A 27,781-nucleotide genomic window follows, 5' to 3' on the forward strand; every position below is an offset into this window, starting at 1 on the left:
AACTATGTAGGATTTAGTAGTCACTGTTCTCATGGGCCACACAATAAATATTCATTTGTTCACTCATTCAATTAATAACTCATTCAATGTCATAAGTATTATGATAGAAGATGAAGTTACATAGATAAGTAAAATCTAGTCTCTTCAAGTTCCTAAAGCGTAGTGAGAAAGACACAGGAACAAAACAAAACAAACAAACAAACAAAAAAAAACCCCAGAAAACAGACACTTGTAATAGAATGAGAGAAGGTTGATGGTAACAGGCATACACAGCTTGTGGAAACACACCAAGCTGGAAGAAGAGAGCTCCACATTTGCATTCCACAAAGATGGACATTTCATTCACCTAAGGCAGGTAGTCCATGAACACGAAAGTAGTGAGGTAAGACATACAACTCCTGCCCACCCATGATGAAAAATGCAAAACTGAAAATTTTCCCTCTAGGTGTTGTGTTAGATGCTTCCTTTGACTACCCATCATTTCTTGGAATCCCTGCAGTGTGTTGTAGCAAAGATCTCAAAAACTGCAGACTGACCATGGGTGAAGTTCAACTCAAATTCAAAATGGATCTGATCACTAAAGAGCAAAACATTCCAATTTTTCTGGGGGCTCAGAATTTTATCTAATACTCATCTAAAAGCACTTTAATTTCTAGCAGGAGACGCTGACAGGTCAAGGGGTAGTTAATGCTGATTTTTTTAAATGTTGATCATGCCTAGACACTGTTCAATACCTGCAGCTTCTGCAGCTTCTCTTCAATTGTGGTTTGATCCAAAGGCTTATCAGAAAAACTGTGGAAGTCCTTTGAGAAATTGTCCAGTGCAGTATTTAGCTCTGTGACACAAACCTGGTAGCTGTGGTGTTCCTGAACATCATTTTCCAATTTTTGCACAGAATCCTAGAAATAAAACCACCAGTTGGCAAATCATTTCCCTCTGAAAATTTTCACTTAGCATGTAATTAAATTGTACTTAAGTACTTGTTTCATGAGGTATCATCTCAAAAAAGATGTATGAATTCGAACATAAAGATTTTAATGTTCAAGACATGTCACTGTAAATCTCCCACCTACCCACCCCCTCACTTTACTGAAACCATGTTAGTCTCTCCCATGTTTCTCTGCCTTCATTTCATCTTTAAACATAATTTGGCAAGAGGTTGACAAAACAAAATGGCTACAAATTATATCATCAAATCACAAACACCCATAATAAAGCAACTTTCTTAATTACCCTTCTTACTAAAACCAGGTACCTGCCCTTGGAAATGACACAGGAGATCAACCTATCAGCAGATTCCTGTTCTAAGAACCAAATATCTAAACTGTGTGTTAAGGAAAAGTAATCTTAACTCCAAAGCAAAACCAACTTCAGGTTCTCCTGGCATGGTCGAAAATAGGCAACTATTAAACCTAACAACTTAAGAGTCAAACAGGTGTTACTTTGCCCCTGTTCAATTCCTCTGCTTTATAAGCAGAATTTCTCATCAGGTAATCCTTACATTGAATCTGGCTTTCAGAATGCAAAGAATATAAGCAATTCTCTTAAGAGGATACATTCTCACCAGACAAGCTGAAATGCAAACTCCTCTTTCACTGCAGATCATTAGAAAGATGCAAGGGAAGGACCTGCTAAGGTGTGTATAGCACAATAGTTACAAACTGCTATAATAGCTAGATGATGGATCATGTACAGGTAATTTTTACCGTCAACCTTACAGAGAAACCTTAAACAGGGGAACCCTCCCTACTCCTGAAGAAAGGGACTTCAGTTTTTCTTTAGTTATTCTTTCAGATGAAAGGAAATAACTTCAATACCCAGGGGATGCCTCAGTAAAACTGGATTGATTCTTCCATTCTTAAGGAGTTAGTATTTTTATCTAAAAATGACATATTGATTTTAAAAGGTTTTGATTTGCCAAAGAACAAAAAAAGGTACTGTATTCAAATCTTCCATCATTATGTATAATTATGACAATCATGCACAATTTACTCTGACCACTTCACCTGTAGCTGCTGCAGAAGACTTTCATGTAGATGCTTTATTTCTAGCCATGGCTCTTCACTGAAATTAGGATTTTTTGTGCACTCTAAAAGGTAATTTCCTTGAGATTTTAGTTCCTCTAGCAAGGAGGTCAAATCTTGTGCTTTCTTGAGAAACTTCTTATAAATTGTGAGCTGAGCTGTCTTTTCCTGCAAACCATGTTGCAGGGCAAAGCCCACCTCTTGTTTCTTTTTAAGTTCTGTGAGCATTAATCTCAGGTCTTCCTTACTTTGTAGGTACTTCTCTCCTTCTAAAAGAAGCTTTTCTTGATGGCTAAATGTAACAAAATATTTTACAAATGAAATGACACTTAGCAAAATGGAAGAGCATATTATAATGCAACACACATTATAATAATAAACATCAAGGTAATATTAACATGCTTTACCCCCAGAGATTTTTTTGGTATAACTTTTTTTTTATAATTTATTTATGGGCCCTCCCTGGTGGTGCAACAGGCAAAAGCACAGCATAGTGAGACCATCACAGCCACTGCAGCATGAGTTTGATGCCTGGCCAGGGAGGTGACCTACATAGCACGGCAGATCTCTCCTGGCCCGCCCACTGCCCCCCTCAGCAGTGTACTTCGTCGATTTGCCTGTTCTGCTCCCCACTCTGTCTCTGGCGAATCCTCTCACTCCCGCACTGTACCCCAGTGGAGCAGTAGGCAAGACAGGAGAGGTCTGCTGCGCCGTGTGCGTCACCTCCCGGGTAGGGATCAAACTCACACTAAAACGGCTGCAGCCAGCTTGCAGTGCTGTGTCCTAACCCACTGTGCCACCAGGGAGGGCCCAGTATTATATCATTCTGAACAGCACTAAATTTAGTTCATAATACAAGATGAATTACTAAAAGAAAAAAAGGTTGTCATATAATTTGACCTTAAGAGTCAAATTTAATAATTTAAATTTCAAAATTTCAAACTATGTCACACAGCTTTTATTATGTTTAAATATAAATATATCATCCTTGTTTTTCATTTTCATATAATTAAACAAACACACATTCAGTATATGTAGGCCATGTAACTGGTTTATGCTTTCTATAGCTTAAATTTAGTTTTGATGTCATTGCCTTCTTAGGAAAAAAAAAATCACGTATCCACCAAACATTATATGTGCCATTTAAGATGGCACATGAATTAAACATTTTCACCAGAAATATGTCCGTTGATCAGACACTTACAATACTTACACATTTAAGACTCTCTTGAGTATATATTTAAGAGCATGAATTACCCTTCAGTGATATCATGCAGGTACCAAAGTTGTCTGGGGGGAAGAGGACTTTGGTACAGAAGCAGGTATTGAAGGTGGAATGATAAACAAAGTTTTGTTGCCAAGAACCCTAGCATTTAATGCACCAGCCAGAGGAAACACTGCACTGATGACAACATGTATTTCCTACCGGATCCAGAGAAATTCCTCTGACATTATGAGTGACCTAACACTCCAGACTCCAGGAGGCAGACAAAATACTTGCTATGGCTTTACTGTGCAACAAAAGCCCCAAAAGAGGCCAAGGTGTGCTCTTTACCTCAGATATGTGTCTGCCAAGTGCAGTGTGGAGTCCCATTGGTCCTTGATGTCAGCAAGGGTCTTTGGAACCAGTGCAGCATTGCTGGCCTCAGCCTGGCTCGTGATGGTCTCTATTTTAGCATCCCCTTCAGGTTTTAGTAAAATGATTTCCTGAATTAAAGGAAAAAACAAACAAATAAATCTTAAACCACATTCATATTACTTGGATATTACATAAGTTAGCTACTTCTAAACATTGTATTGGAATATAACTGCAGAGCCAATTTCAAAATTACCCTTGCATTTTCACAGGTGTCCCAAAGACATCGATACCTCCTTCATATTACTCATAATAAATTCTCGACAAACTTGTACAGATTGTATTCCTCATCTCCTCTTGATCTTTAACAGCCTTCAAATGAACTACATGCCAAGAAAACACTGGAGAGTCCTCTCTACGCCCTCCATTATTGATAGTGGAGAGTGAGGTAGCAAGGAACATCTGTATACACAGGATGAGACTATGGCTTCCAGGAACATGTACCATTTCTCATGTCAGTTCTTGTCTTTTGATCACCACATAATTCCTGTCCCTTGTTCTTCTTGTTCCTTCCTTTTTGTCAAATAATCAAGTTCTTCCCTTCTGGAAAAAACTACTCCAGATTCTACTTTCCTGAGAGTTAACTTGTGGATATAATGTCAGATGATTCCAATTACTTCATGAAGTCTTAGCGATTCTCACAGGCACCAATCCTTACAGGCCACTCTAAGGCCACTTATAGTGGTCACTTCTTGTCCATTGCCATTTCTTTCTCCATAGGTACTTCAATGAACATGACTTCTACTCCCCTGAGTTCCTATGTAAGCATACATGATTCTCTCTCCTGTGCTTTTAACTAGCAATATTTATTGACTCACCTCTTAGTTTAAAAAAAGCGAGGCCACAGGGCCCACCCTGGTGGCGCAACAAGTTAAAACACAGCACTATGAAGCTTTCCGAAGCCATTGCAGCATGAGTTCAATTACCAGCCAGGGAGGTGACCCACATGGTGTGGCAGACCTCTCCTGACCCACCCACTGCTCCCCTCAGCAGTGTATTTCAACAGCTCTGCCTGTTCTGCTCCCCACTCTGTCTCTGATAGATCCTCTCACCCCTACCCTGCACCTCTGGTCTGTACCCCAGTTCTTGTAAGTATAAAAAAATAAACCTTAAAAAAAAGTGAGGTCACAGGAGCTAGCAACATCCTTGTCTTCCTTGCCTATACAACCCACTCAGTATTAATAATTTAGGGACCATACCACCCCTTCAGATTTAACAGCCTTGACCTTGGCATTGCCCATGCTCTGTGAGCTGACATGTGATTTTTTACATCCTAGTGAACTCTCACCTACCGCAGCTCTGATTTATTGTCTTTATTTCAATTCTTTGCACTCTGTAAGAATGGACAGTAACTGGGCACTGATCTCACCAAGAGAGGAAGTACTTTCTCCCTTCCATATGCATTAAGATAGTTTTAGATCCATCACACAGCCCTTCTCTTTTGTAAGTTCAGTGATCTGAATTTCTTCAACCATTCTAACAGTGATCCTATTTTCCATTAAAAAAATAAATCTTTGCAGCTTTTCTCTAAATCTTTCAAAATTAGAGTTCACTCTAACCTCCAAAGTTTACTTTTACTGTTATACCTTTATTTTTTGGATTCTTTCCTCAAGTGGCATTTTGCCTTCAGATGAATTCAAAACCATAAGGGACTCTTTAATCTCTGTTATCCATTGAATTACATCATGTGCAAGATCATTAAAGCTTTGGTCTTCAGTAGGAGGTAATTTATCCTCTTCCTCAATTTCACATAATTGTCTCAATAATGTCTGGTATCTATCAATCAAATGTGTTGATTCTGTTAGTATTTCTTCTTCTTCTTCAGTAAACCCATGTTCCTTCAAGGAGTTGTTCAACTGAGCCATAGATTCAAACTGTTCCCTGTAAATTCCAAATATTCAAAGTTTATAGGAGCCTGGCATCATGCAAGAAACCACATCCCTCAAAATATATATCATACAAGACCAGCTATACCTCTTTCTAGTGAGAGCTTGGCAAAATAGCTCCGTTTTCTCTCCAGATTCTTCCATTTCTTTATAATTCTCTTCTTGATTAGTCAACCACATACTCAGGTTTCTTTGGTCATCCTGCAGTCTAAAAGGAAATAACACAGGTTAATATATGAAAAACAAAAAGTATCTGAAGAAAAGGTTGGCATGAATCTTGATGCCAAATGATTGTTACCGCTATTTTTGTCATTCTTTAAGGAAAATGTAATTTGTGACACTAAAATCTAAATAATAATAGTGTATACACTGAGGAATTCTATAAATCAATGAGCCATACAAATATACCAGAAAGAACAAGAAACAAATAGCAAACATCTCTAGACTCTCCCCTAAGCCTTTGCTATACTTAAATAATTTTAAAAACTCTCACACCTCTAACTTCCTAGAGTGCAAACAGGATTTGAAAGTATGGATATTATTTGTGAAATTGGCATATATTATATATCCCAAAGTCAGCTGTACTGAGGCACAGTACAAATTAAGATATAATTGGAAAACACTGTTTATGCCCATCCTGGTGGCACAGCTGGTTAAAGTGTAGTACTGCAAAGCTAGCTGCCACAGCTTCACTGCAAGTTCGATCCCTGCCCCGGATCGCAGCAGACCTCTCCTGACCCATCCGCTGCTCCCCTCAGCAGTGTCCATCAATCTGCCTGATCTGCTCCCCACTCTATCTCTGGTGAATCCTCTCAATTCCCCTGCACCTCTGGCCTGTATGCATAAATAAATCTTTTTAAAAAAAGAACTTTAAGAAAGAAAGAAAACATTATTTAGCTGTCACCTTATTTCCTACCTCAGTAGCTGCTGCAAGTGGTCATCAAGCTCCTTTGCTCGCACCTGGCATATGGACTCCAATTTTTCTAATTCAATTTCCTGACTTACTATCCAACTGTTAAGCTCCTTCACATGTGCTTTGGGCAGATGCTTCTTCACATGCTTCAATACAGTTCCCACTTGCTGTATTTCACTGCCTCTTGCTTCAAGAGTCAAGAAATCCTTAAGGAAAACAAAAATCAAATATATCCTCCTTGAAAATCTAAGTCTGGTCTGTCACCCCACTACACTTGTGCGAGCTGGTACAGAGACATGCCACCTGTTTAACACCCTACAAAAGAAGGGCTCTGGAGACATGGCTAAGTACAATGGCAAAAGATCAAGAGATGACTTAGATTAGTTCTGGAAGGTGGGCATTTACATCTAACTGACAGGAAACAGCAACCTTCACATGGTGAAGGTCAGTGGGAGACAGTGTATGCTGCATTTTCCAACTCTGGCTCTGAGCAACTTCTCCTAAATGTTTGCTCCTTTCTGGTAATCAATATAGTTACATACACTATACTTAATTTTGTCCAAATCTGAATTTTATTTCAATGTTATGCTTCAAAGTTTGAGCTTTGGGTGTGGGAGAGTCGGGGAGAAACTAAACTAAAAATATGAAATCCTTCATTGCAATGACCTGGAGGGACCTGGAGGTAATCCTGCTTAGCAAAATAAACCAGATAGAGCCAGACAGATGCTGTGTGATTTCATTCACATGTGGTATTTGGGGAAAACAAACTGATGAAATGAGTAAAACAAAAACAAAGTTTTGGACTACACGACCAAAGTTTATAGCTGTTACCAGAAGGGAAGAGGGTGGGTAAATTAAGAAAAGGGGACAATGGTTTGGTGAAGAACAGATTTGAACTATTGGCAGTGAACTTCACATAGCAATACATCACTCCCAGCGATGTGCACCTAAAACTTATATAATGTCATGCTGCAATGCTACTTCGATAAAAAATAAAATTTAAATGAATAAAAACAGCATCTTAGAATAGGTGTGAAAAAGCATTTGTTCAAGTCACTTGAACGCTTACCCACTAAATGCAGAATTACTTTGGGGAAACGTCAGGCTATTCGGAATATTACCTTTATGTAGGGAAATCAGTAAGTCAACTGATAGCTTATCTACTTCAAAAAGATTCTTTACCTCCAGGATCTTATTTTTGATAAACTTTGATTAAAATTTATGTATGTCTTACAGAAAGCTTTTGTAGCCTTTGTTCCACATCCATTTTGGTTTCTGGTGATTCGAAACACTCCTTAAGGTTCATTTTGATGTTGCTGAACCAGTCATTAAAGTTCTTGCACTGATCTACAGGAAATAGGAAAAAGAAAAACCATGTTCATTCAAGGAAGACTTCATACAGTTGGCTAAAGTGAGAGATTCTGAAATGTGCTCCCTAGGCCATGGGTACAAGGCGTCATGCAAAGTGGTAAAAAGCAGAAGCCTAAACCTCTTCTTCATGCATACTGGATGGTCAAAGCCTATTCACAGGCTGTAGCCAAAAGAGCAGATCAAATACCAGGTCCCTGGGGAACTTCCTTCATGAAATAGAGACTTGGGACTCAAAGGAAACAGATGTCATTTTTGACAGGCACAGATCAGTAAGTGCCTCTCTCTCCCCTCACAGATGTACCTGCATGTATTTCCTTAAATAATAGTATCTGCACAACCATCTCCAAGCGAAACTTAGATAAATTAGCCTTTGTGTTCACAGTCCTTATGCACCCAGAAATACAGTGAGAGGAACACCATACTCACCATTCAGTAACTTAGAAAAGTGATCCTGCAAAACACTTTTTTTGGTATTAAATAAATCACTGACACTTTCATATTGCTTTTTTAATTCAGAGAGTTCAGGAGTCAGACAACCTATTTGATTCTCAAGTAGTATCATACTGTGCTTTTGCTGTAGAATTTGCTGTTGTATCTCCTAAAGAAACAATTAGACAACAACCATTAGTCTTAAAATGAGCTGTTTACACAAAGCATTAGCTCTCAATTGCTTGTGTAAAAATCTAGATGGTTTTCTATTGAAAGTGAGTAGACTCACTTTCTTAGTCAGTAAATGTATTATGCATTATGATTTAATGTCAAATAATTACACCCACTGTACAATTTAAAGATGAAACTGCTAAATATGTAGTTTTTCTGAGTTTCCCAGGCTATCATTTTTTATAACTATTTTTATTAACCCTAAGAGACCAAGACCATCTGAATGAAGTGTGAAAATAAATCTGAACCACAGAAGAAAAGCAGCTGGGAAGTACCTCTAGCTTGGTAAATATCTCCAAGCTGTCAGAAGGAGAAAGGGCTTTTAAGAGGGACTCCGTCATTCCAATCCGGGTCTTTGCTTGATCAAGGTCCTCCTTTAGCTCAGCTGTGCTGCCACCAAGGGCGCAGCAGTTGGATTCTCCAATTAGAAGTGTCTTTATGTGTTCCATCTTCTTCAACATAGAGGATTCCATAACCTAAAGTCACGAATATATGAAGGACAGTAACGGACTTGATTTAGCTAGGTTTTAAGGTAACTCTAGAGAATGAGTTAAGACTGCATCACCTTAATGAAAAATGAACTCTTCTGTACTTCTAGTTCTTTATTGTTCTACATCTTTAATTAACAATGAGAATGCTGCCTTGAGTGACACACAGTAAGAAGAGAAAACTGACACGGACATTTGGACTTTTTTTCTCAGAGACTAATTTAAACTCTTGCCCCTAAAACAAGTTTTATCCAACATACCCAATGAAACATTATCTCATGGCCTTCACTGGAAAATAGATTAAAATATACAGAAAAAATATTAAGTATTTATTATTCATTATGTATACAGTGTCATGGTAAGCCTGTGCACTTTATCTACGAAACACAGGCTTAAGAAGGTTAAGTAACCTGCCCAGGCCTCAGAGCTGGTGAGAGCAGAGCCAAGACTCCAGCTGGGAAGTCTGAGCTAAAGGGCTCAGTCATCATGCATCTCCTTCTGAATAAACTGTGCCAGATCTTTTCACAGAAATTTACATTTGGCCAAATCTCTGTTCTCCACTAGCAATTTAGTAAGCCCGGGGTCACCTGAGTCATAGTCTCCTCCTGAGGGCCAAGACACTCATGAGGAACCCTTGTTACTTTACATGAAAGTGACACCAACCACACAAGTATGTGAAAGGAGTGAAATGAGAATAAGAACAGCAAATAATAAGATTCATTCTAAAGTGGCACAAGTATAATAAACCACACCAACTATTAAAATGCTTGGATCTAATATAGAAATTGAATGAAGATTAATTAAATTATACTGTTCATTTTATTTTAGGTTACTTGTGAGCATGACTTTAGATATATAACTTTAACTATGACTTTGAAATAAGAATTATCTTACCTGCAATTCAAGAGGTATTTCACTGCTTTGAAGCAGAAACTGTATCTTGGCCACTCTTTTAGAAAAATCTGAAGATTTCTGTTCGTGGGCTTGTAACTCTTCCTAAAACACATCATTTTAATAGAAAAATAGCTTTTTATTTTATACCTTAATTTCTGGTACCCACAATTGCTACTGTAAATATAGAGAAATAGAGCACTTGAATTTCCCCCTATCATTTGTTTTTTTAAAAGTCTTTAAAGCATAGTGCCTTCAGGGTCAGGCCAATGTTACACCAATGTTACAAGTCAGTGAAGCATCCTCACTATACAAGAGAAAAGGGCAAGAATGTATGCACAAGAATGCTTACAGAAGACATTACATTTCATAGATATGTACACATCAACCACACACAGAGGTGCAGGTTTTCCCATAAGGCCATTTTATCCTTGAATGGCTGGGGTGTCTATGAGGTCCAGATTAATAACACCTACTCACATACTCCTGGATATCACAAATGATACAACAGAGTTCAGGTCCTTCTCAAGGAACAATGAAAGAAACAGCAGATTTATTTGTGGTTTCTGTACCCCACTTCAATATAAAATACCTTCAGTTTTTCTCTTTCCTCTTCAGTTGGTGGAAATAATTTTATTTTTTGAAGAACCTTTTCAGTCCACTCATCAATGCCATTTTTCAAATTAAAAAGTTTTTCCCACAAGGCTAAAGCTCGACCAAGATTTTCACAGTAGTCTTCTGTCTTCTCATTTATCTATCATAATTACAAAAGTAGAAATAATACATTTACTGGTGAAAGGAATGAAATCCACTGTTTCAAACATTTTTTAAATAAAATTTTAGTTGATCTTTACTTGCTAAATAACTTGGTTTATTCATCAACAAACATTTGCTTTAATGTGTTATAGTTCTCCAATATTAAAATTTAGTTGATTCATTGCAGTTTACATGTAGATGAATTAGTCTTCCTAATTTCTTTTTTTTTTTTTTAATTTTTTTTTTAAGATTTATTTATTTGTTCATACAGAGCTGGGGTACAGGCCAGAGGCTCAGGGGCAGTGAGAGGCCTCACCAGAGACAGAGTGGGGAACAGAACAGGCAGATCTACGAAGTACACTGCTGAGGGGAGCAGTGGGCGGGCCAGGAGAGGTCTGCCACGCCATGTGGTCACCTCCGGGGCAGGCGGGGATCGAACTCATGTGGAAGTGGCTTTAGCTTCTCAGTGCTGTGCTTTAACCCGCTGCGCCACCAGGGAGGGCCAGTCTTCCTAATTTCTAAGCCACAATAAAAGGTGCTTTTAAAACCACAGATGAAAAATATAATAGACAAGTACTTAATTTGTAACATTGTTAGTAATAGAGCAATATCTGTGGCTGAAATTAGTTCCTAAGTCACAAACTTTATAATATTGAACATTTTTTTTTAAAGATTTATTTATTCATACAGAACTGGGGAATAGGCCAGAGATGCAGAGGGTGTGAGGATTCACCAGAGACAGAGTGGGGAGCAAAACAGGCAGATCGACGAAGTACATTGCTGAGGGGAGCAGCGGGTGGGTCAGGAGAGGTCTGCCGCAACATGTGGATCACCTCTGGGGCAGGTGGGGATCGAACTCATGAGCAAGTGGCTTAAGCTTCTTAGTGCTGTGCTTTAACCTGCTGCACCACCAGGGAGGGCCATAATATTGAACACTTTTGAATATTATAAATACATAAAAATTACAACAGAAGAGAAAGATGAATTTGTTATAAAATTTCTAGTCAACTATATTATCACTTACATCAAGCCATCTATCCACAATAATATTAGCTTCTTTCTCAAAAGGAGGCTCTTCAAATGTTCTCATTTTATTCAGATGAAATTGTAGATTTTTGCAGATCTGGTTAATCTTGTCTACAACTTCTAAATGTTCATTAAACTCTTCTTTGACAATTTCAATCTGTAAAAAGGGTATGAAATATTTTGATATATTGACATTGACAATATGTTAAAAACTGTAATTTTATTATTGGCTTTTATTATTCCACTTTTTTAATGTAAAGTATTTAGAGTCCTAACACCTGGTCTGACAATAATACTACACCCAAACTGCCTACCAATTGATCTCATAAAACATGGTGTAAAACCATGCTCTGGTTCATGTGAAACGATATTCCATCCACTATAAAACCCATCTCTACCACTACGTCTAACATGGAAATGTTAAACATTATTTTTTCAAAGCAAGTAATTTAACTTTTATACATGTATTTTTAACTTTTACATAGAACTGGGGTATAGGCCAGAGGTGCTGGGGGTGAGAAGATTCACCAGACTGGGGAGCAGAACAGGCAGATCCACTGAAATACACTGCTGAGGGGAGCAGCAGATGAGACAAGTGAGGTCTGCTGTGCCAAGTAGATTAGCTCCCTGGCTGGAAAAAGAACTCAGGACTTAGTAGAGGTAGGGTGACAGCGCTGAGACCTAACCCCTAGGCCACCAGGGAGGCCCGCAAAAAAACAATGATTTCAAACCACAAAATATAACTTGAGTATTAATTAATGTAATCTTAATATCTCACTCAATTTACTAATGTTACATGAGCATTCTACAGAATTATGTAACATTTGCAAATGCTTACTCCTTATAAGCATAAATCTGAATTGTATACTCAGAAGGACTTTCAATTCTGGGAATATGATTTAAACATACATTGCTCCCTAGTCTATCCACGAAAAACAACTAAAAACATTGTATGTCACATGTACAACAAAAGGCAGAGACGGAAAAGAACCAACTTTAAGAAGCTGGGTGGGGTTGCAGGAGGGTCAGCTCAGCTGGGGTTGAGTTCCCCGCATTTTCTTTTTCTTTCAGACTGTGTGCAGGAGAAGCCAGTACTGGCATATCAATGAGCATAGACATAAGAGCCCCCAACCTCGCCCAAAGCCTGCTGTCTTCTGCTAGACAACCAGGAATGGACAACTTAGCAAAACAGGCCATACCAAATACCTACCTCTTTGTACTGAGGTGAATATATACTATATACATACTAGCTTTTTTACATGCAAATAATTGTTGTTACACTGACACCAGTACTGCTGGATGAAAAAAAAGCAGGAGAAGGCACTTTTTGGAGTAATGAGAGCTGTGAGTTTGCTGGACAAAAGAATGGAAGGGGTAAAGGAACGCAGGCCACTCTTGACGTTTCCCAAACTGTAAGAGTCCCTGACATTCTAGCCTTCTAGTCACACTCTGTCTCTCACTGAAGAGAATGGAAATTTGGCACCACATTCTAGATAAATATTCAGGTTTCTCTGGTTTTGAAGGACAAATGTTCTCATCGGTATTATATTTCAGCCACTGGTATACAGCATCATGTCTATACACACTCCAGAAACTGTGTTTCTCAGAATAGTACCTAAGTCATCATCACATTCACTGAGTGTTATTTTAACAATCAGCACTACAATTTGCTTTTTTCAGACAGTTTAAAAAGCATCTAAGAACAGAAAATAACATATTTCAGCATATACACAAAAGTGCTCATAAGCAGACATCATACTAGGTACAGGAATCTGAACAGAATAAGAAATAAGAAAAACCTGGACTTTTATACATTTTTAAAGGTAGTTGTTAAAAAAATTAATAAAGGTAGTTGTTAATTTCTCAAATTTTTGAGAGCAAAACTTTAGTTGGTTGGTAAAGGGGTATGGACAAAGCAAAGTTAACCAAGTTTGACTTCTGCCATACATTTATTCCAAATAGGTTTTCAGGGAAGTCAACATTATAATGACTGAAATAAGACTGTAGTCAGTCAGACCTTGGCAGAAATGATTCAACCATTTATTATCTACATAACCTTGGGAGACTTACTCCACTCCCATGATTCTCCTATTTTTTATCTTTACTAATGAGCAGGATCAGATGTACACAAACTTCTGCATATGGATATAACTTCTTCTGCTTATATCCATAGATTGGCAGCACCCTGAGACCATTATAATGGTTTCTTTTCACATAAATTCAACATCCTAGGTCAACAGGTCAATATCTGAGCTACTCTGTGTGGATTCTGGGTCTGGAGGAGATAAAGGCCTCCCCACCAGTCTTCTGAAAGCATATAACTACTGTTATCTGAGGAATTTGCCTCAGGATAGTGCATACCTTAATTCTTCCCATATCTGAGTTAGATATTTTAGATTTATAGTTGATAACTGAAGCAAATTAAGACCTTGGGATGGAATGATGCCCTTTGCATGTGAGCAAAATAGGAATTTGGAGTGGAATGTTATGAATTAGGAGAACTGTCTCCCAAAATGAACAAAAAATTTCTGTAGTGTATAAATCACCCAGTCCATGGTATTTTTATTATAGCAGCCCAAGAGGACTATGCACACAGACATAAAAAGAGCAACTAATGATAGAAGAATAAGACCTGCACCTACATTCCCAACAGGGAGGCTTACCTAGGAGAGGGTACCTGTCTGTGGGTGAGAGAGGAAAGTTTGTTGGGTGGATAACCTGTCTGGACAACACAGTGAAGCCAATGGGTCTATGAATTATTGGCAAGATACTCAAGCAGCTGACAGGTGGGAGCTTTAAAGGCTGCACATTGGCCTCATGACTCACGCTCAAAATTCCCAGATGCTCTCTTCTGGGCACTTCACAGATCTGGGCACTTCAGAGATCTGGGCACTTTAGAGATGCTGCCTCACTCATTCTGAAAGGGGTAGCTTTCCTAAAGTTCCCACTTAAAAGGCCAAAGACTGGACATGGGGGCTGAGGAGGAGGGCCGCAAGTCCAGCACTGGTCACAGACCAGGCAGGGATATAGGGTCTGTGAATGAGCAGAGCCCCTAATTCTGAAATAAGATCACGAGGTGAGAAACCAGCATGAGAGACACAGTGGGAGAGAGGTTACGTGAACGGGGACACAAAATTGAGGGGATCTTATTATCTTAGAAACCACAGCTTCTGAATCCACTGGGTAAGGACAGGCTCCTCCAAGATCCAAAGACCCCAAGAGTGATCTTCAGCAGACAGAACCAGACAGGCTGCATCTGCTCACAGCCCTGGGGGCTCCCTCACTCAAGTCTCAGAGGAAAGGAGGTACAGATCACGTTTTACACAACTGCTGTCCAAACAGGTTTTTTTTTCTATCTAGTTAGTTCCTAGAAACTGAGTCTAAGAAAGTGGGTCACAGACAGGTGCCATTCCTCACCTGTGGCACAGACCCTGTGTCTGTCCCTTGGATGTCACTTCGGCTTCAGGACATAAGTTTTGAGAAAAAATAAATTTCTCAAAGACACTTGCCTACTTAAGCTGATCTAGCCCTCAAGTGGGAAGTTTAATACAATTGCTTTCTAACATCCAGGCGAAACCAACAGAACATATTTCACACACACTTATGACACTGACAGCATGTTAGCACAGTATCATAAAACCAACAGGAGAAAAAAAAAACTTAAAAAAAAATTTGGCTTGAGGAAGTAGTAACAAAATTAGTTACAGACTGAATTTTAAACTTTGGATTCATTTACAAAACATGAATTCAGAAATTAAAACGGCTAGTCCCTTAAAAAAATTGTTGATAAGCACTGTAATATAGACATTACTGGCATACACACTGAGCCTAAAATAAAACCACTTTAACACTAATGGGAGTTGGGACAGAGATATCTAAACATAAATACTTAAAATTACTTATGTTTCAGTACTTTTCTTCACCAGAAACATTATTCACTTTGAACTGAACTGTAACTAGAAAAGAAGCAGGACTTCTGACAGATTAAAAAAAAACACAACAAGAAGAGCAACTTTCTGGTGTACAGGTAGAAAATTCTTTCGTAATGATTTCATTCTTCTGTTACCCTGGTTGATAACCACATAAACATGCAGAAAATGATGACATCTAGTGTCCAAAAATATTATTTTTCTTAAAATGTGAAGTTGTGAACACAGGTAGAGCAAACTGGTCATTAGTTCACACACTGTTACTGGAAGCAAATAAAAACATAGTTTTCCCTTTGTCCACTAAAAGCAAAGGGTATTGCCTACTATCATCAGTATCATTAGTCTACAATGAAGCTTCAGGTTCCTTTTGGACAGAAGGTCAGTGCAAAGTCTATTGCAAACTCAGAGAGGGAGCCAATGTGGTCACAATGCCAGTGTTAAAACCCCTAAAAAAACAACCCAGAATCAAGTTGGGGGCTGTACAAGAAAATTTCTGCTGTTTATTTTTTAAGTCCTGCTGATAAATTCAGTAAATTCTTACCTAACTTGTACACTAGAATCACTAATAATTGAGTTTATACTAAGTTTTGAAAATTACACCATTTATAATATCCTCTTTGGGTGGAGTCACAGGTGAGGTGTGGTACAGAGTTCCTTCTGGGCTCACCTCTGCTATCCTTTTTTTCAGGTTCTCCTTTCCCATATACGAAGCCTGAAGGGAGATGACATTCTCTTCTTTTTGAATCAAAGTTGTCAAGACACTTTTAAAATTCTGATATTGTTTTAAGAGCTCCAAAACTCTTTCACATTGGTCAAGGCTATAAAGAGAAAGAAAATGTAAAACAAACATCTGGAAATAACAAAACTATTCTACAATGATGACTAATGGGTCATAAGGGATTTTTCCTTTTGATGTGGTTGGTGGTATTGTTTTCATTATTTTAACTTAAGAATGATGGTAAATACATTTATCTGGTGAATGCATGATACAAATAATCCCCGGATTACTATTTTCACCAGGTCAAACATTTGAAGTTGCCAGATATAAGCTCCAAAAAGAAACATAGCATTCATAACCCTAAGGAGTCAATATATCAATTTTATCTTTCAATTGAAAGACATCCTGGAAAACAATGTCTCCCTCATATCCTTGGCAGTATTTCAACATTAATTCAGCAATTCACAGGCTGTTTATGGGAACATCTATCTAATTTATTCTAGATTTAGCTCTTTTGAAAAAGTAAATTAGTGCAGGTGAAAGTTAGGACCACGGTTTCTAGTTACAGCTAAATAGTGATGTAACCTAATTAGTTACTTTCGCCTCATTGGACCTCAATTCTTTCCTTTCTAAAACAGAAGCATAGACTAAACCAAAGCCCATAGACAGGCTATATCTTGACTATTGAACAATTAGGTTGGAGGACTTAGGAGTATAGTCAGATGGAGTTCCATGGTAACAGGGTCACAGAGGGAGAGCAGAATTAAGGGGCACTGCCCAGGAGCTGAAGCACCCAGGGAGTAAGTACTTCTAGAGAAAAGAGGGCAAAGTGCCCTGTGCCAAAAAAGAGGCAGTAGGAGCTGTTGAAATCAGGTGCTACCAAGGTGCAGCGTGGTCAGAAACACACTGACCTCTCACTCTTCCTGTTGATAATCTGCTAGTATCTCCCACTTTCTAACCACGCTGGCCTAATCCACACATGGCCTCGGTGGTGCGCTCTGTGGAAATCATCCCTCCTAACCACTCCTACCCCAGGCAAAATGTAAGGGGAACATGGTAAGAATGGAGAATATTCAGCAGAATTGCCAACTGGGACTGATGAAGTAATAGCTGCCCCATAGCTGAGAAAAACTTAGGATCCTTGTTCATGCTCTGTAGGAAAGATGGCAACTATATTTTGACATCCCAGATCTGCCACTCAAATAGGATGATGCTGTTAGAATAGTGTTCCAACACCAACATCCTCACTCTGGGATCCTATTAATATGTTACCTTAAATAACAAAAGGAACTCTGCAGTAGTGGTTAAGTCCAAGATCTTAAAATGTGGTGACTGTCCTGAACTATTTATTATGTGGCACAAAATAATCACAAGGGTTCTTACATGAGGATCAGAGTTAGTATGAGATGTGACAGCAAGAACAGAAGTGAGACAGAGATTGAGACCGGACAGCGTTACACTGGCTTAAAGATGGTGGGGAAGACGAGCCAAGGAAAGTAGTAGGGGGCCTTTAAAAGATGGAAAGGCAAGGAAACAAATTCCCTCCTACAGTCTCCAGGAAGGAATGCAGCTTGATTTTTAGGATTCCCATCCTGCAGACTGTAGATCAGTTGTGCTGTTTGTAAGTTACTGACTTTGTGGTGATTTCTTTTAGAAGTAATAGGACATTAATACAGATGGGAAGGTGATGACCACTACTGTGTATTTGTTACCCTTCCTAGATAATCTCTTAAATTCACCCCAGCTATCATCTACGATGCCAGGTCTTGTCCTAGACATTGGCCGAAAGATGTTCCAGGGTAAAACTCATGTTTCCCCTCTGTTAGGTCCATGGGGATATGTTTCCAACATACAAATTTCCTAAGATTAATTGTAATACAATTTTTCAGGTATGGGAGGGACTTTTTTTCCTTACCTTTCAGTGATGGAAGCTTTCGTGTTCTCCCATTGGAGTGCTGTATTTTGGAACTGCTGAATCAGTGCTTGCTCTCTGCCATCTTCAAATTGTGGAAGAGAAGCAGCCATTTCTTGCAAGTATTTCCACTCTTCTTCATATTCATCTAGATCCTTATCCAATCTAATTAATGATTTTTTCCTTGATTATGAAGGAGAAAGGTAGCTAATTACTAGTCCAAACTGATACAACACAAATACAGATAACTAGGGGAGCACACTGCTTTTAACTTGTCCTCATGAGGTTTATCCTGAAATTACATGTTTCTAATACAGAATTCAGAAGATTCTTTGCATTTCCACAATACTAATATGGTGTTGTAAATATAACATACACATCTCCACAGGCAGTAACAATTCTCTATAATGAATACACTTGAAAAGATCTATATAAGGGCCCTCACTGGTGGGAGGGTTAAAATATAGCACCATGAAGCTAGCCACAATTGTTTCAGCATGAGTTTGATCCCCAGCCAGGGGTGACCCATATGGTGCAGCAGACCTCTCCTGTCTCACCCGCTGCTACCCTCTGCAATGTACTTTGTTGATCTGCCTATTCTGCTCTCACTCTGTCACTAGTGAATTCTCTCACTGCCCCTGTATCTCTGGCCAGTACCCCAGTTCTGTATGCATAAATAAATCTTTTTTTAAAAAAAGATGTATATAGGAGTGTGAGATAAAAGATAAAGAGTATATATGTGCATATGCATGCAGAAGAGAGCATACTACAAAGAGAAAAAGAGCTGGATGGTGGAGAGGCAGAACAGGCAGGAACAGAAGGGAAATCTTGCACTTCTCCCTGGGTACAAGTTTTCCCCTATCAAAAAGAAGTCATTTGAATGAAGGATATTAACCTACAAACTCTTTCTGGTGGTATTAGATCAATTCATGTGGGTCTACATTGCTTTTTTTTTCCCCTGGTACTATCTCTACTGACTCTCTTCCAATTCTCTCTGGCATCCATTTTCATAAGACTTTATCTCCCAACATATTTCCAATGGAGTACACAGTATGGACCTCCTCTCTTAACCAAATAAATTCTCCTTTAGCAATCTTACCCATCTCATGGCTCTAGAGAGCAAGCCAATGTGCTGATGAGCCTCCCTGGTGGCACAGAGGTTGAAGTCAGAGCTACCAATGTGCTGATGACCCTCAAGTGTGTACCACTAGTCCCTACTTCTCTCCTAACTTCCAATACGACCTAATTTTAAAAGTCTTACTGGTATTGCAACTTCAGTGTCAAACTGCTATTTGGAACCTATCATTTCTAAAACATCTAATGTTTCATTCAACGCCTTATTCAAACCATCTTTCTCACCTCAGTTAATGGTTACTGAATTTTTCATGTTGTTTAGGTCAAACCTGGAAATCATTCTTGATTCCTGTGTTTCTTGGACACTCCAAGTACAATGCATTCATGAACCTTATAGATTCTATCTTCAAATATATACAGAATCTTCCTGACCCATGCCACCATGTCCCCACACAGGTGGGGACACATAGGTCAGACTAACCACCTATGTCTTCCCTTGATTCCTATAGTCCATCCTTAACACACTAGTCAGAGACAACTGTTAAAGTGAAAATCAAGTAATTTCCCTCCAATTAGAACCCTCTGATGATTTCCCATTTCAATTAAAAAGAAAAAAAATCACATGATCCATAGTCCTTATAGGAACTAAATTGAATCTCCTGGTAGCTCTCTGACCCCCTTTCATACCTCTTCCCCAGACACTAACCTTCTCACTCTCTTGGCTCTTCTCAAACTTTCCAGGTCCAATCCTACACTAGTCTCTGTACCTCCTTGTCCCTCAGATTGCACAACTTTTCTTACCGGCAGTCACTTGGCTGACTTTCTCATCTCTTCCTACTCTAAGATCACCTGTCTCTGGTGATCCTAGAAACTGCAACCCTCTTCTTTCCTTGTTCATTTTTTTCTCCATAGCTTTTATCACTATCAAACATAGTGAAAATCCTACTCCATCCCATAAACAATACGTTCTACAAAGGGCAAAAATTGTTGACTGTTAGTTACCAATGGCTCTCCCCTCACTACCTAAAGCAGTGCCTCACACACAATACTCACTGGTTCTAGTAATACTTAAAATGAAATTTAAAACAGCTTGTTATTTATAAATGTGTGATATTTCATTTATAAATTAACAGTTTGTGCTTTATAAATCTCAAATAAAAATTCATTGGAAGTGAAATTTATAACTAAATTAGTAATTAGTTCAACACCCTTGGTGAACTTGGGCACTGTGAAAATGAAAGCTTTACTGACATTTACTTAGGGAAACGTCAATGGGAAGGGCTGCATCAGACAACGAACCTCAAGAGGGTGTTATGTGTGAGAGACTAGCATGGAGAGGAAGGGACAGAAAGTGGATGAGATTTAGAGAGAAGGGAAATCCTGAAAAGTGACTCCTGTTAACATTTCACGTTCAGAATATGGAGGTAGAATCTGAATGCCAGAATTAAAACAAACTCAGTTTCTCAACTCTGCTCATCTCCAAACTAATATGAATTTTAGCATATCTCTTAAACTCAGTGCCCACCTCTAATCTCACTGGGAGTTGAGGAGATCCAGTCATGAGGAAAGAAGCAGAGATAAGACATGGCACGTGTACTTTAAAGGAAAAAAAAACTATACAAGATGTAAAATCACATTATCAATGAAAAGAGCATTAGTATGAATAGCCTACAGAAATAACTACTGAACACGAAATAGTGTGGGATGGGACAGAAGCAGAAAGACACAGGAAAGTTTACTTACTTGTCACTTCATAGATACTTGAAACACAGGAAGAGTCAGCTCACATGGAATCGAGACAAATGGCACTTACCGTTGTTTTACAGCTGGAGCTGTTGGGTCCTTCAGACCAATTTTACTGATTTGATTGTATACATCTTGAATGTTTTTCAGAAGCTCATTATTTTTGAAAATACAAATCTCTAGTAGTTTGTCTTCAGAGAGTTCTTCCTGTAAGCCATAGCCACGTGTCTCAAATAATTGCTCAGACAAAGCATTAAGAAGCTTTTCACAGGAGCTGTCTTCACCCTGCTCAGCATCTTTAAAGCTTACACCAAGCATCTTCAAGTGTTTATCCAAATGCCTGGCCTTGTGTTTCAAGTGATGAATCTCTCCCTCTTTTTCTGTTGAAGTATTTTCCAGCTCCCCTTGTGTCTCTGAGGCTGAAAGGTCTGTAGCAAGCTCAACTGAGTTTTTAGTTGTTCTCAGAGAGGCCAAAAACTCTTCCAAAGCTTTGATGGCATCCTGCGTCATCTGCACTCTGTGAAGTACTTCTTCAAGCTGTGTTCTGTGTTTTACTAGAATATTCTGTGTTGCCTGTAGATCAAGTGGCTGCAACTCCATCAGTGCTAAGTTGCCTGATTGTTCCAAACTGTTACATCTTTCAATCTGTTTTGCTATGAAATCTTGGATATTCTGAAATAAAGGAAAGTATCATTATCTGATACTCTTCCTGAGGTTTCAATCCCCCCAGAAACTAAATATGTAAGTCTATTGCTTTAGGGGGGTGGGTAATGAGAGATTGAACTGAGACAGCTAACATTTTATAATCTGGAAAATAAGACTCAAATACTGTGTATTTAAGATGGGACTTGAAATAAACAAAATGGAATATGCCAATGTAAGCACAAGAGTCTAGTATGTATTTAAGATTTCAGTCATTAGAGAAGGCATTCATAAGCTAGCTTTCATTTTGAATTAAATTCCTCATTATTTATATTTACTTCATGGTTACCTACTTCCATGTTTGCAAGGAATTAAAAGGAGAAAAGTAAATAATAAACCTTAACTATTGAAGATTTTTCAACCATGGCTTATATTTCAAAATATTAACATATAATTAAAATCTATAAATGTGTAAATCTCTGAATACTTGATAATTCTATAAATTGCTATGAGAACTTATTTACCCTCAAGTTTTGATAAAAGGCACTGGCATTGGCCAGGTGAAATTCCTGAACAGCCATTTCATGAAGGAGCAGGTCTGAGCCACAGAGATGAAGACATTCTTTCTCTACAGGTAACACAATCTTCAGTGCTGTCTCCAAAGACTTCATTCTGAGTATGTGGCATAAGGAAAACACAGAGCACAAAGACATCTTGTAAATAACATCAATTCATAACAGAAAATAATTATCTAATAAGAGAGCCTATGATAACATATACAGGTCATCACATTAAAACCCAAAGCCAACAATCCATAGTGCAAAGAATTTGTATGCTATTTCCAAGTATCCTTAAACATTTACTAGATACCACAATGGAAAATTGAGAAATATGCTGAGCCTCTCCCTCTCTCCTGAATGTAATTTAATATGGAATGTAATTTAACTTTGCCTTGATACAAAGAAAACTCATTATGAACACTAATGACTTGATTAGAGAAATATAACAGGGTTTACAGAAAATGGTCTACTGACAGTAAGATAAAAGGTATGGGACCTGGATACATAACTCAGAAACCCAGGGCTGCAGTGTATTGCTCTATAAAATGAAGGGGTCGGGGGAAGGGCAGAGTATGAACTAGAAATACATCACAGCACTCTCAATTCAGAAATGAGGAAATCTAGGTCTAGAGAAGTGTTGTAAGATGGCCAAGGGGAAAAAGTGGGAAGAACTCAAGAAACTAAGTTCCACTGAAGTCTCTGGTCAGTAGTGAGGCTTAATTATATCCAGGAGATACTCAACCTCCTGGACTATCAGTTTCCTCATCAGCAAAATACAATCAAATGGTAGTCTCTCTCGAAGCTGTTGTGACAACTGAATACAGTGACATGTTTATTATAGCACTACCTTAACTTAAAATGTCCCATCCCACACTATTTCAGTAAATTTTCCTGTTCTCCCCACTCAGTCTCTGGTGAATACTCTTATTCCTCACACCTCTGGCCTATACCCAAGTTCTTGTATGCATAAATAAATAAAAATAAATCTTTAAAAAACCGAGTAATTTCTTGATAATAGATCTCAGAATCATACCTGGTATTCAGCATCTCCTGCAGCTCTCGCTCTTTTTCCTTTAATTTGTCCCTTGTTTTAACCAAGAAAGACTTGTTTATATCACTCACAAGCTCTTCTGACTTCAGTGAAGCGATTTCAAACTTTTTCAAGTAAGCATTGGTTTCATCTTTTAACACCTGTGTGAAACAAATTAACTTATCCACTAGTGGGTTAACTGGCACACTTACATGATACGACATCCACCAACTAAGGACACCAAGTCTCACATGAAAATATATTAAGAAATATTTTCCAATCATCTACAAGGGCTTAAGTATCCTCCTGGGAACCATGGTAACATATTAATAGTAATAATGTATTCACTAGTCAGTGATACATTATTCAGTAATACATGAATACTAATAAGCAATACCAATAATAATGTTTAACTGCACTATTCATTGAAGTCAAGGGATTTGACAATGTGGATTTCTAAGGAATCCAAGTGCCCTCTCCCTACGTTAGGTGCACAGAATACAATTCAGAAAAACACATATAGGTCTGAGAACTGATGCTCTATTTCCTCTAGGTAATAAATCTTTTTTTCACCCTAAACTGAAAGAAAATTGGGCTGAACCAAAACAGTTTCCAACCAATGAGATATGAATGAAATAACTTATGATTTATAACTATACATTTAAAAAGACCTTATAGTAGCTCTTTTTTTTTTCTCTTTAAATGCCACTGCGACAGTCTCCTACCAAGTGCTCACCACTATAATTTGTTCTCACTCCCTCAAGAATTGGTAGAGCTTAAACAACTCATCATTCAGTCACAGCAGTAAGGTCCCAAGACAATTTCTTAATTGTGATAAAAACATGCTGAATCTATCACCTGAACAATGGAGATTTTAACATGAAATTTGCTTATTCAGTGGAAAATAGAGAGGTGCCAGATGGTTGAGTGTGACTCAGGAACTGGCATCATTAAAGGCAGACAATTAGGAAATATGGGAGGGCAATGTAGGAACCATCTATGACCCTTTCTCCATTCAAAGAGTTCATGCCAATCTGTTCCAAACATATGACAAACGTGCTGCCCTACAACATGGATCATCTTCCAAATAAGAAAGGTATTTATTTGAAGAGCTTATCATTGGTGTGTCCACCGCTGATTGCTTTTTGTGTAGGTCCTGAATCTAAAGCAATACTCCTTCAATGGCTCTCAAGAGGATCAACAATCACTTAGCATGAAAGACTCCCACCACTTCCAGCCCTGTCCTTTCTTATTTTCCAATATCAATGCAATAAACTGGTCAAAATGAATGACCAAATCAAATATTGAGTCACTAGATTTTCAGAGCAGCAAAGAAGCAGTGTTTTTTGCAAATGGATTCAAACCCATTATTTTGACCAATTCATTTAAAATCTCATCTCCATCCCAAGAACAATCCAAATCTCTGAAAATCACATATTTAATGTATCAAATTAAGGCACGAGCAATAAATGAGATATCTGGTCTAAGTCTTGCCTGAGCTTGGAACTTGAACACAAGTCACTTCCTGGAATAGAGTGACATTATAAGTGCAATATACCAAAAAGAATTCTTTGGAAATGCTGAGGATACATGATTCAGCAAAAATGGAGGTGTCAAATAAAGGAGTAAGCAGAAATAATATTTTGAATAATTACCTGCAAATCTGTGAGTTTATCCTGGAAACAAGCACTACTTCTTTCCTTGTCACTAGGGAAAGCAGAATTAATTCTGAATTTGTTGTTTTCAAGATGAACGGCAAGTGTTTCTCTGTGCACATCATACCTGGAAATTTAATGCAAGATTTCTCAATTTTTTTTTTAAGATTTATTTATTTATTCATACAGAACTGGGGTACAGGCCAGAGATGCGGAGGGTGAGAGGATTCACCAGAGACAGAGTAGGGAGCAGAACAGGCAGATCAATGAAGTACACTGCTGAGGGGAGCAGCAGGCGAGTCAGGAGAGGTCATGTGGATCTCCTCCGGGGCCGGTGGGGATCAAACTCATGCAGAAGTGGCTTAAGCTTCTTATTGCAGTGCTTTAACCCACTGCGCCACCAGGGAGGGCCCAACATTTCTCAATTTTAAAGACCCCAAAATGTTTAAAACTGCTAATTGTGCATGAGGAAATCTCAGTATTTTTTTTTTAAGATTTATTTATTTATGCACACAGAGCTGGGGTACAGGCCAAAGGTGCAAGGGCAGTGAAAGGATTCACCAGAGACAGAGTGGGAAACAGAACAAGCTGACTGATGAAGTACACTGCTGAGGGGAGCAGCAGGTGGGCCAGGAGAGGTCTGCCGCCCCACGTCCAGGGCAGAGATTGAGCTTAGGCTGAAGTGGCTTTAGCTTGTTAGTGCTGTGCTTTACCATGCTGCAACACCAGGGAGAACCCTCAGGGTATTTTAAAGTTACTGATAATATACAAAAATTATGACTAAAGGATCATAAAAACTTATCATAAAAACATATTTGTGTTCAAAAAATTTGGGTTATTTTTTCCAGTTGTTTGAAGTGTTTACCTTTCTAGTAAACTACTTATGGATGCACTGTGATCCTTTTCATACTTCATAATGTTCTTTTCCTGTTGAGGCATTAATTCTGACTCCAGGCCAAGAGTCTTAGATTCCATTGCCTAGCAAATATGCAACAGTAAACATATTATCTTCATTATATTCAAACATTGCAAAAAGATCAACATGTTATTATACAAAAGTGTACCAATGATTCTATCTACCTCAAAGTAAGAAATAATATAATTTATTTCAGGTTTCTCAGCTCAGAGAAAGGCCTGCTCATAGATAGGACAGAGGGGATGCATGTTTGGTGTCAGCAGGAAAGCCCTACCCCTCAGTGTGGTTTCTGCTACAACCCCAAAGCCAGAGTTAAAGTACAGAAGCCCAAGACGCAGGAGCAGACCTCTGAAAACAAAAACACCTCCTTCCTTCCTCACCTCTTTGACTGGCAGTCTGAGCTATGCTATTCAGTCAGTGTACTTAAATAGAATTCAAGAATTTAGAAATTTCCAAGGCAAGTACAAGACATTAAAATCTGAAAAAGGCAAACGAAACATGAAGCAGTCCAGCTCAGGGCAGCTGAGGCAACTGCATAGGTGAAACACAACATCTTGTGCCCTCAATAGTACGACTCCAGAACATGTGAATTCATAATGGATCTAAATGCCTCTTTTTGAAAAAACAATCTGTATCCTCAAAAGAAAGTGAAGTTATGCTATAGTTTTAGTTACTTACATATTTTTTAAATTCTTTTAAAAGCAGTGTTCCTTGCCTTATTTAAGTGAGAATTCTCAACTGATGGAAACAATCAGCTCATTAAAACCAACAATCAAAGAATGAAATGTGTGCTAGTGAACATCTGGCCTCCTTCACTGGTTTTACTTCTAAACTACAATGTCCACACAGAACACCTTTTCGGGGGGTGGCTGATGAAGGGTCTCAGCAGAGGGCTCCTCACTGCAGGCACCACTTCCTCCATTCTCAGATGTGTTCACCGACCCCCTGAAGAAGGAATCAAAATTGCCTGTTAACACAGAGAGGAAAATGAAGCCTCGAGGAATAATATTCAATGCGTTGTAGTTTGCAAGAGGCTTTGTGGCCTTCTCCCAAAGCTGTGTCTCTACGAAAGCACGCACTTGTTCTTCGATGTGCCTCCCACCACGGACTGCAGCATCCCGTGAACCTCTAAGGCGCACCTCCGCAGTTTTGCTATTCTTTGTTCATAGTCTCTGAGCGCCCGCCTCACTTCTTGCTGACTGTCCTGTGAAGCCAGCTCCTCACATAGCTCCCGCAGGACTGCCATGTGGTGATCAAGCTGGGACAGACTGCCTTCCTCAGAAAAGCAGGCCTAAAGGAGGCGAGAAAGCAGGAAATATTTCGTGATTAGTCCGTAAGGATTACAGGCTAACAGAGGTGTGACATGCAACACCTCCTTTTACAGGTCATCCGCTGTGTGTCCAGCATAGTAATGGCAGCTGGAGAGACAAAATGAGGAAGTCAGTCCTTAAAGAAGTCACCATGATCCAACTATAGGGTGAAGAAAACCAGAATGTCTCCCAAAAAAACATGCCTTTGATACCAAAATTACTGTGAGGTAAGCAAATAAGATACACCTACAAATTTTGACTTAAAACTGTGTATTATAACCTAAATAAATCCATGTTGCCACAATAAAAATAAAGAACAAACACAGAAAAGGATAAGTTCCCCCTTTTCTGCCTAAATGGTTTCCTTTTATTGGCGACAGACATCAGCCTAGAGAAGGCGCCAGAGGAACCCGCAAATAAACCCTTGCAACTTCTTTTCCTGGTTACATGTTCTCTATTTATTATTCTTAACTCTAACCCCTGTGTCCTGTGAATTCTTCACACATTTACTGATTGTTTAAAAGGCATAAAAACTTCCTGTTCTTGTTTTGTGAGGCTCACTTGACTTCTTGTGAGATTCTCGTGTACATGCATGTATGCAATAAAATTTATATGCTATTCTCCTGTTAATATGTACTGTC

General features: G+C 38.6%; 1 protein-coding gene across 2 annotated transcripts in view; it reads right to left on the bottom strand.

The window, feature by feature from the left end:
- SYNE2 (spectrin repeat containing, nuclear envelope 2) overlaps window positions 1-27,781 on the bottom strand; it is a 239,253-nt gene that overhangs the window by 146,518 nt on the left and 64,954 nt on the right. For both annotated transcript variants that reach the window (XM_004681792.2, XM_004681791.2), the window contains exons 23-43: window positions 26,910-27,121; window positions 26,685-26,775; window positions 25,780-25,892; window positions 24,915-25,041; window positions 23,263-23,420; window positions 22,194-22,341; window positions 21,098-21,699; window positions 18,214-18,393; window positions 16,248-16,398; window positions 11,650-11,808; window positions 10,462-10,623; window positions 9,873-9,974; window positions 8,766-8,966; window positions 8,257-8,428; window positions 7,694-7,806; window positions 6,463-6,665; window positions 5,635-5,754; window positions 5,247-5,541; window positions 3,580-3,731; window positions 2,007-2,316; window positions 735-899 (exon numbers count right to left, since the gene is read on the bottom strand). In XM_004681792.2, the coding sequence (XP_004681849.1) occupies window positions 735-899; window positions 2,007-2,316; window positions 3,580-3,731; window positions 5,247-5,541; window positions 5,635-5,754; window positions 6,463-6,665; window positions 7,694-7,806; window positions 8,257-8,428; window positions 8,766-8,966; window positions 9,873-9,974; window positions 10,462-10,623; window positions 11,650-11,808; window positions 16,248-16,398; window positions 18,214-18,393; window positions 21,098-21,699; window positions 22,194-22,341; window positions 23,263-23,420; window positions 24,915-25,041; window positions 25,780-25,892; window positions 26,685-26,775; window positions 26,910-27,121 (3,936 nt within the window). The remainder of the gene's footprint in view (window positions 1-734; window positions 900-2,006; window positions 2,317-3,579; window positions 3,732-5,246; window positions 5,542-5,634; window positions 5,755-6,462; window positions 6,666-7,693; window positions 7,807-8,256; window positions 8,429-8,765; window positions 8,967-9,872; window positions 9,975-10,461; window positions 10,624-11,649; window positions 11,809-16,247; window positions 16,399-18,213; window positions 18,394-21,097; window positions 21,700-22,193; window positions 22,342-23,262; window positions 23,421-24,914; window positions 25,042-25,779; window positions 25,893-26,684; window positions 26,776-26,909; window positions 27,122-27,781) is intronic.

This window comes from Condylura cristata, unplaced genomic scaffold (assembly GCF_000260355.1).
Source record: "Condylura cristata isolate star-nosed mole 26May11 unplaced genomic scaffold, ConCri1.0 scaffold00013, whole genome shotgun sequence".
NCBI classification, from domain to species: Eukaryota; Metazoa; Chordata; class Mammalia; order Eulipotyphla; family Talpidae; genus Condylura; species Condylura cristata.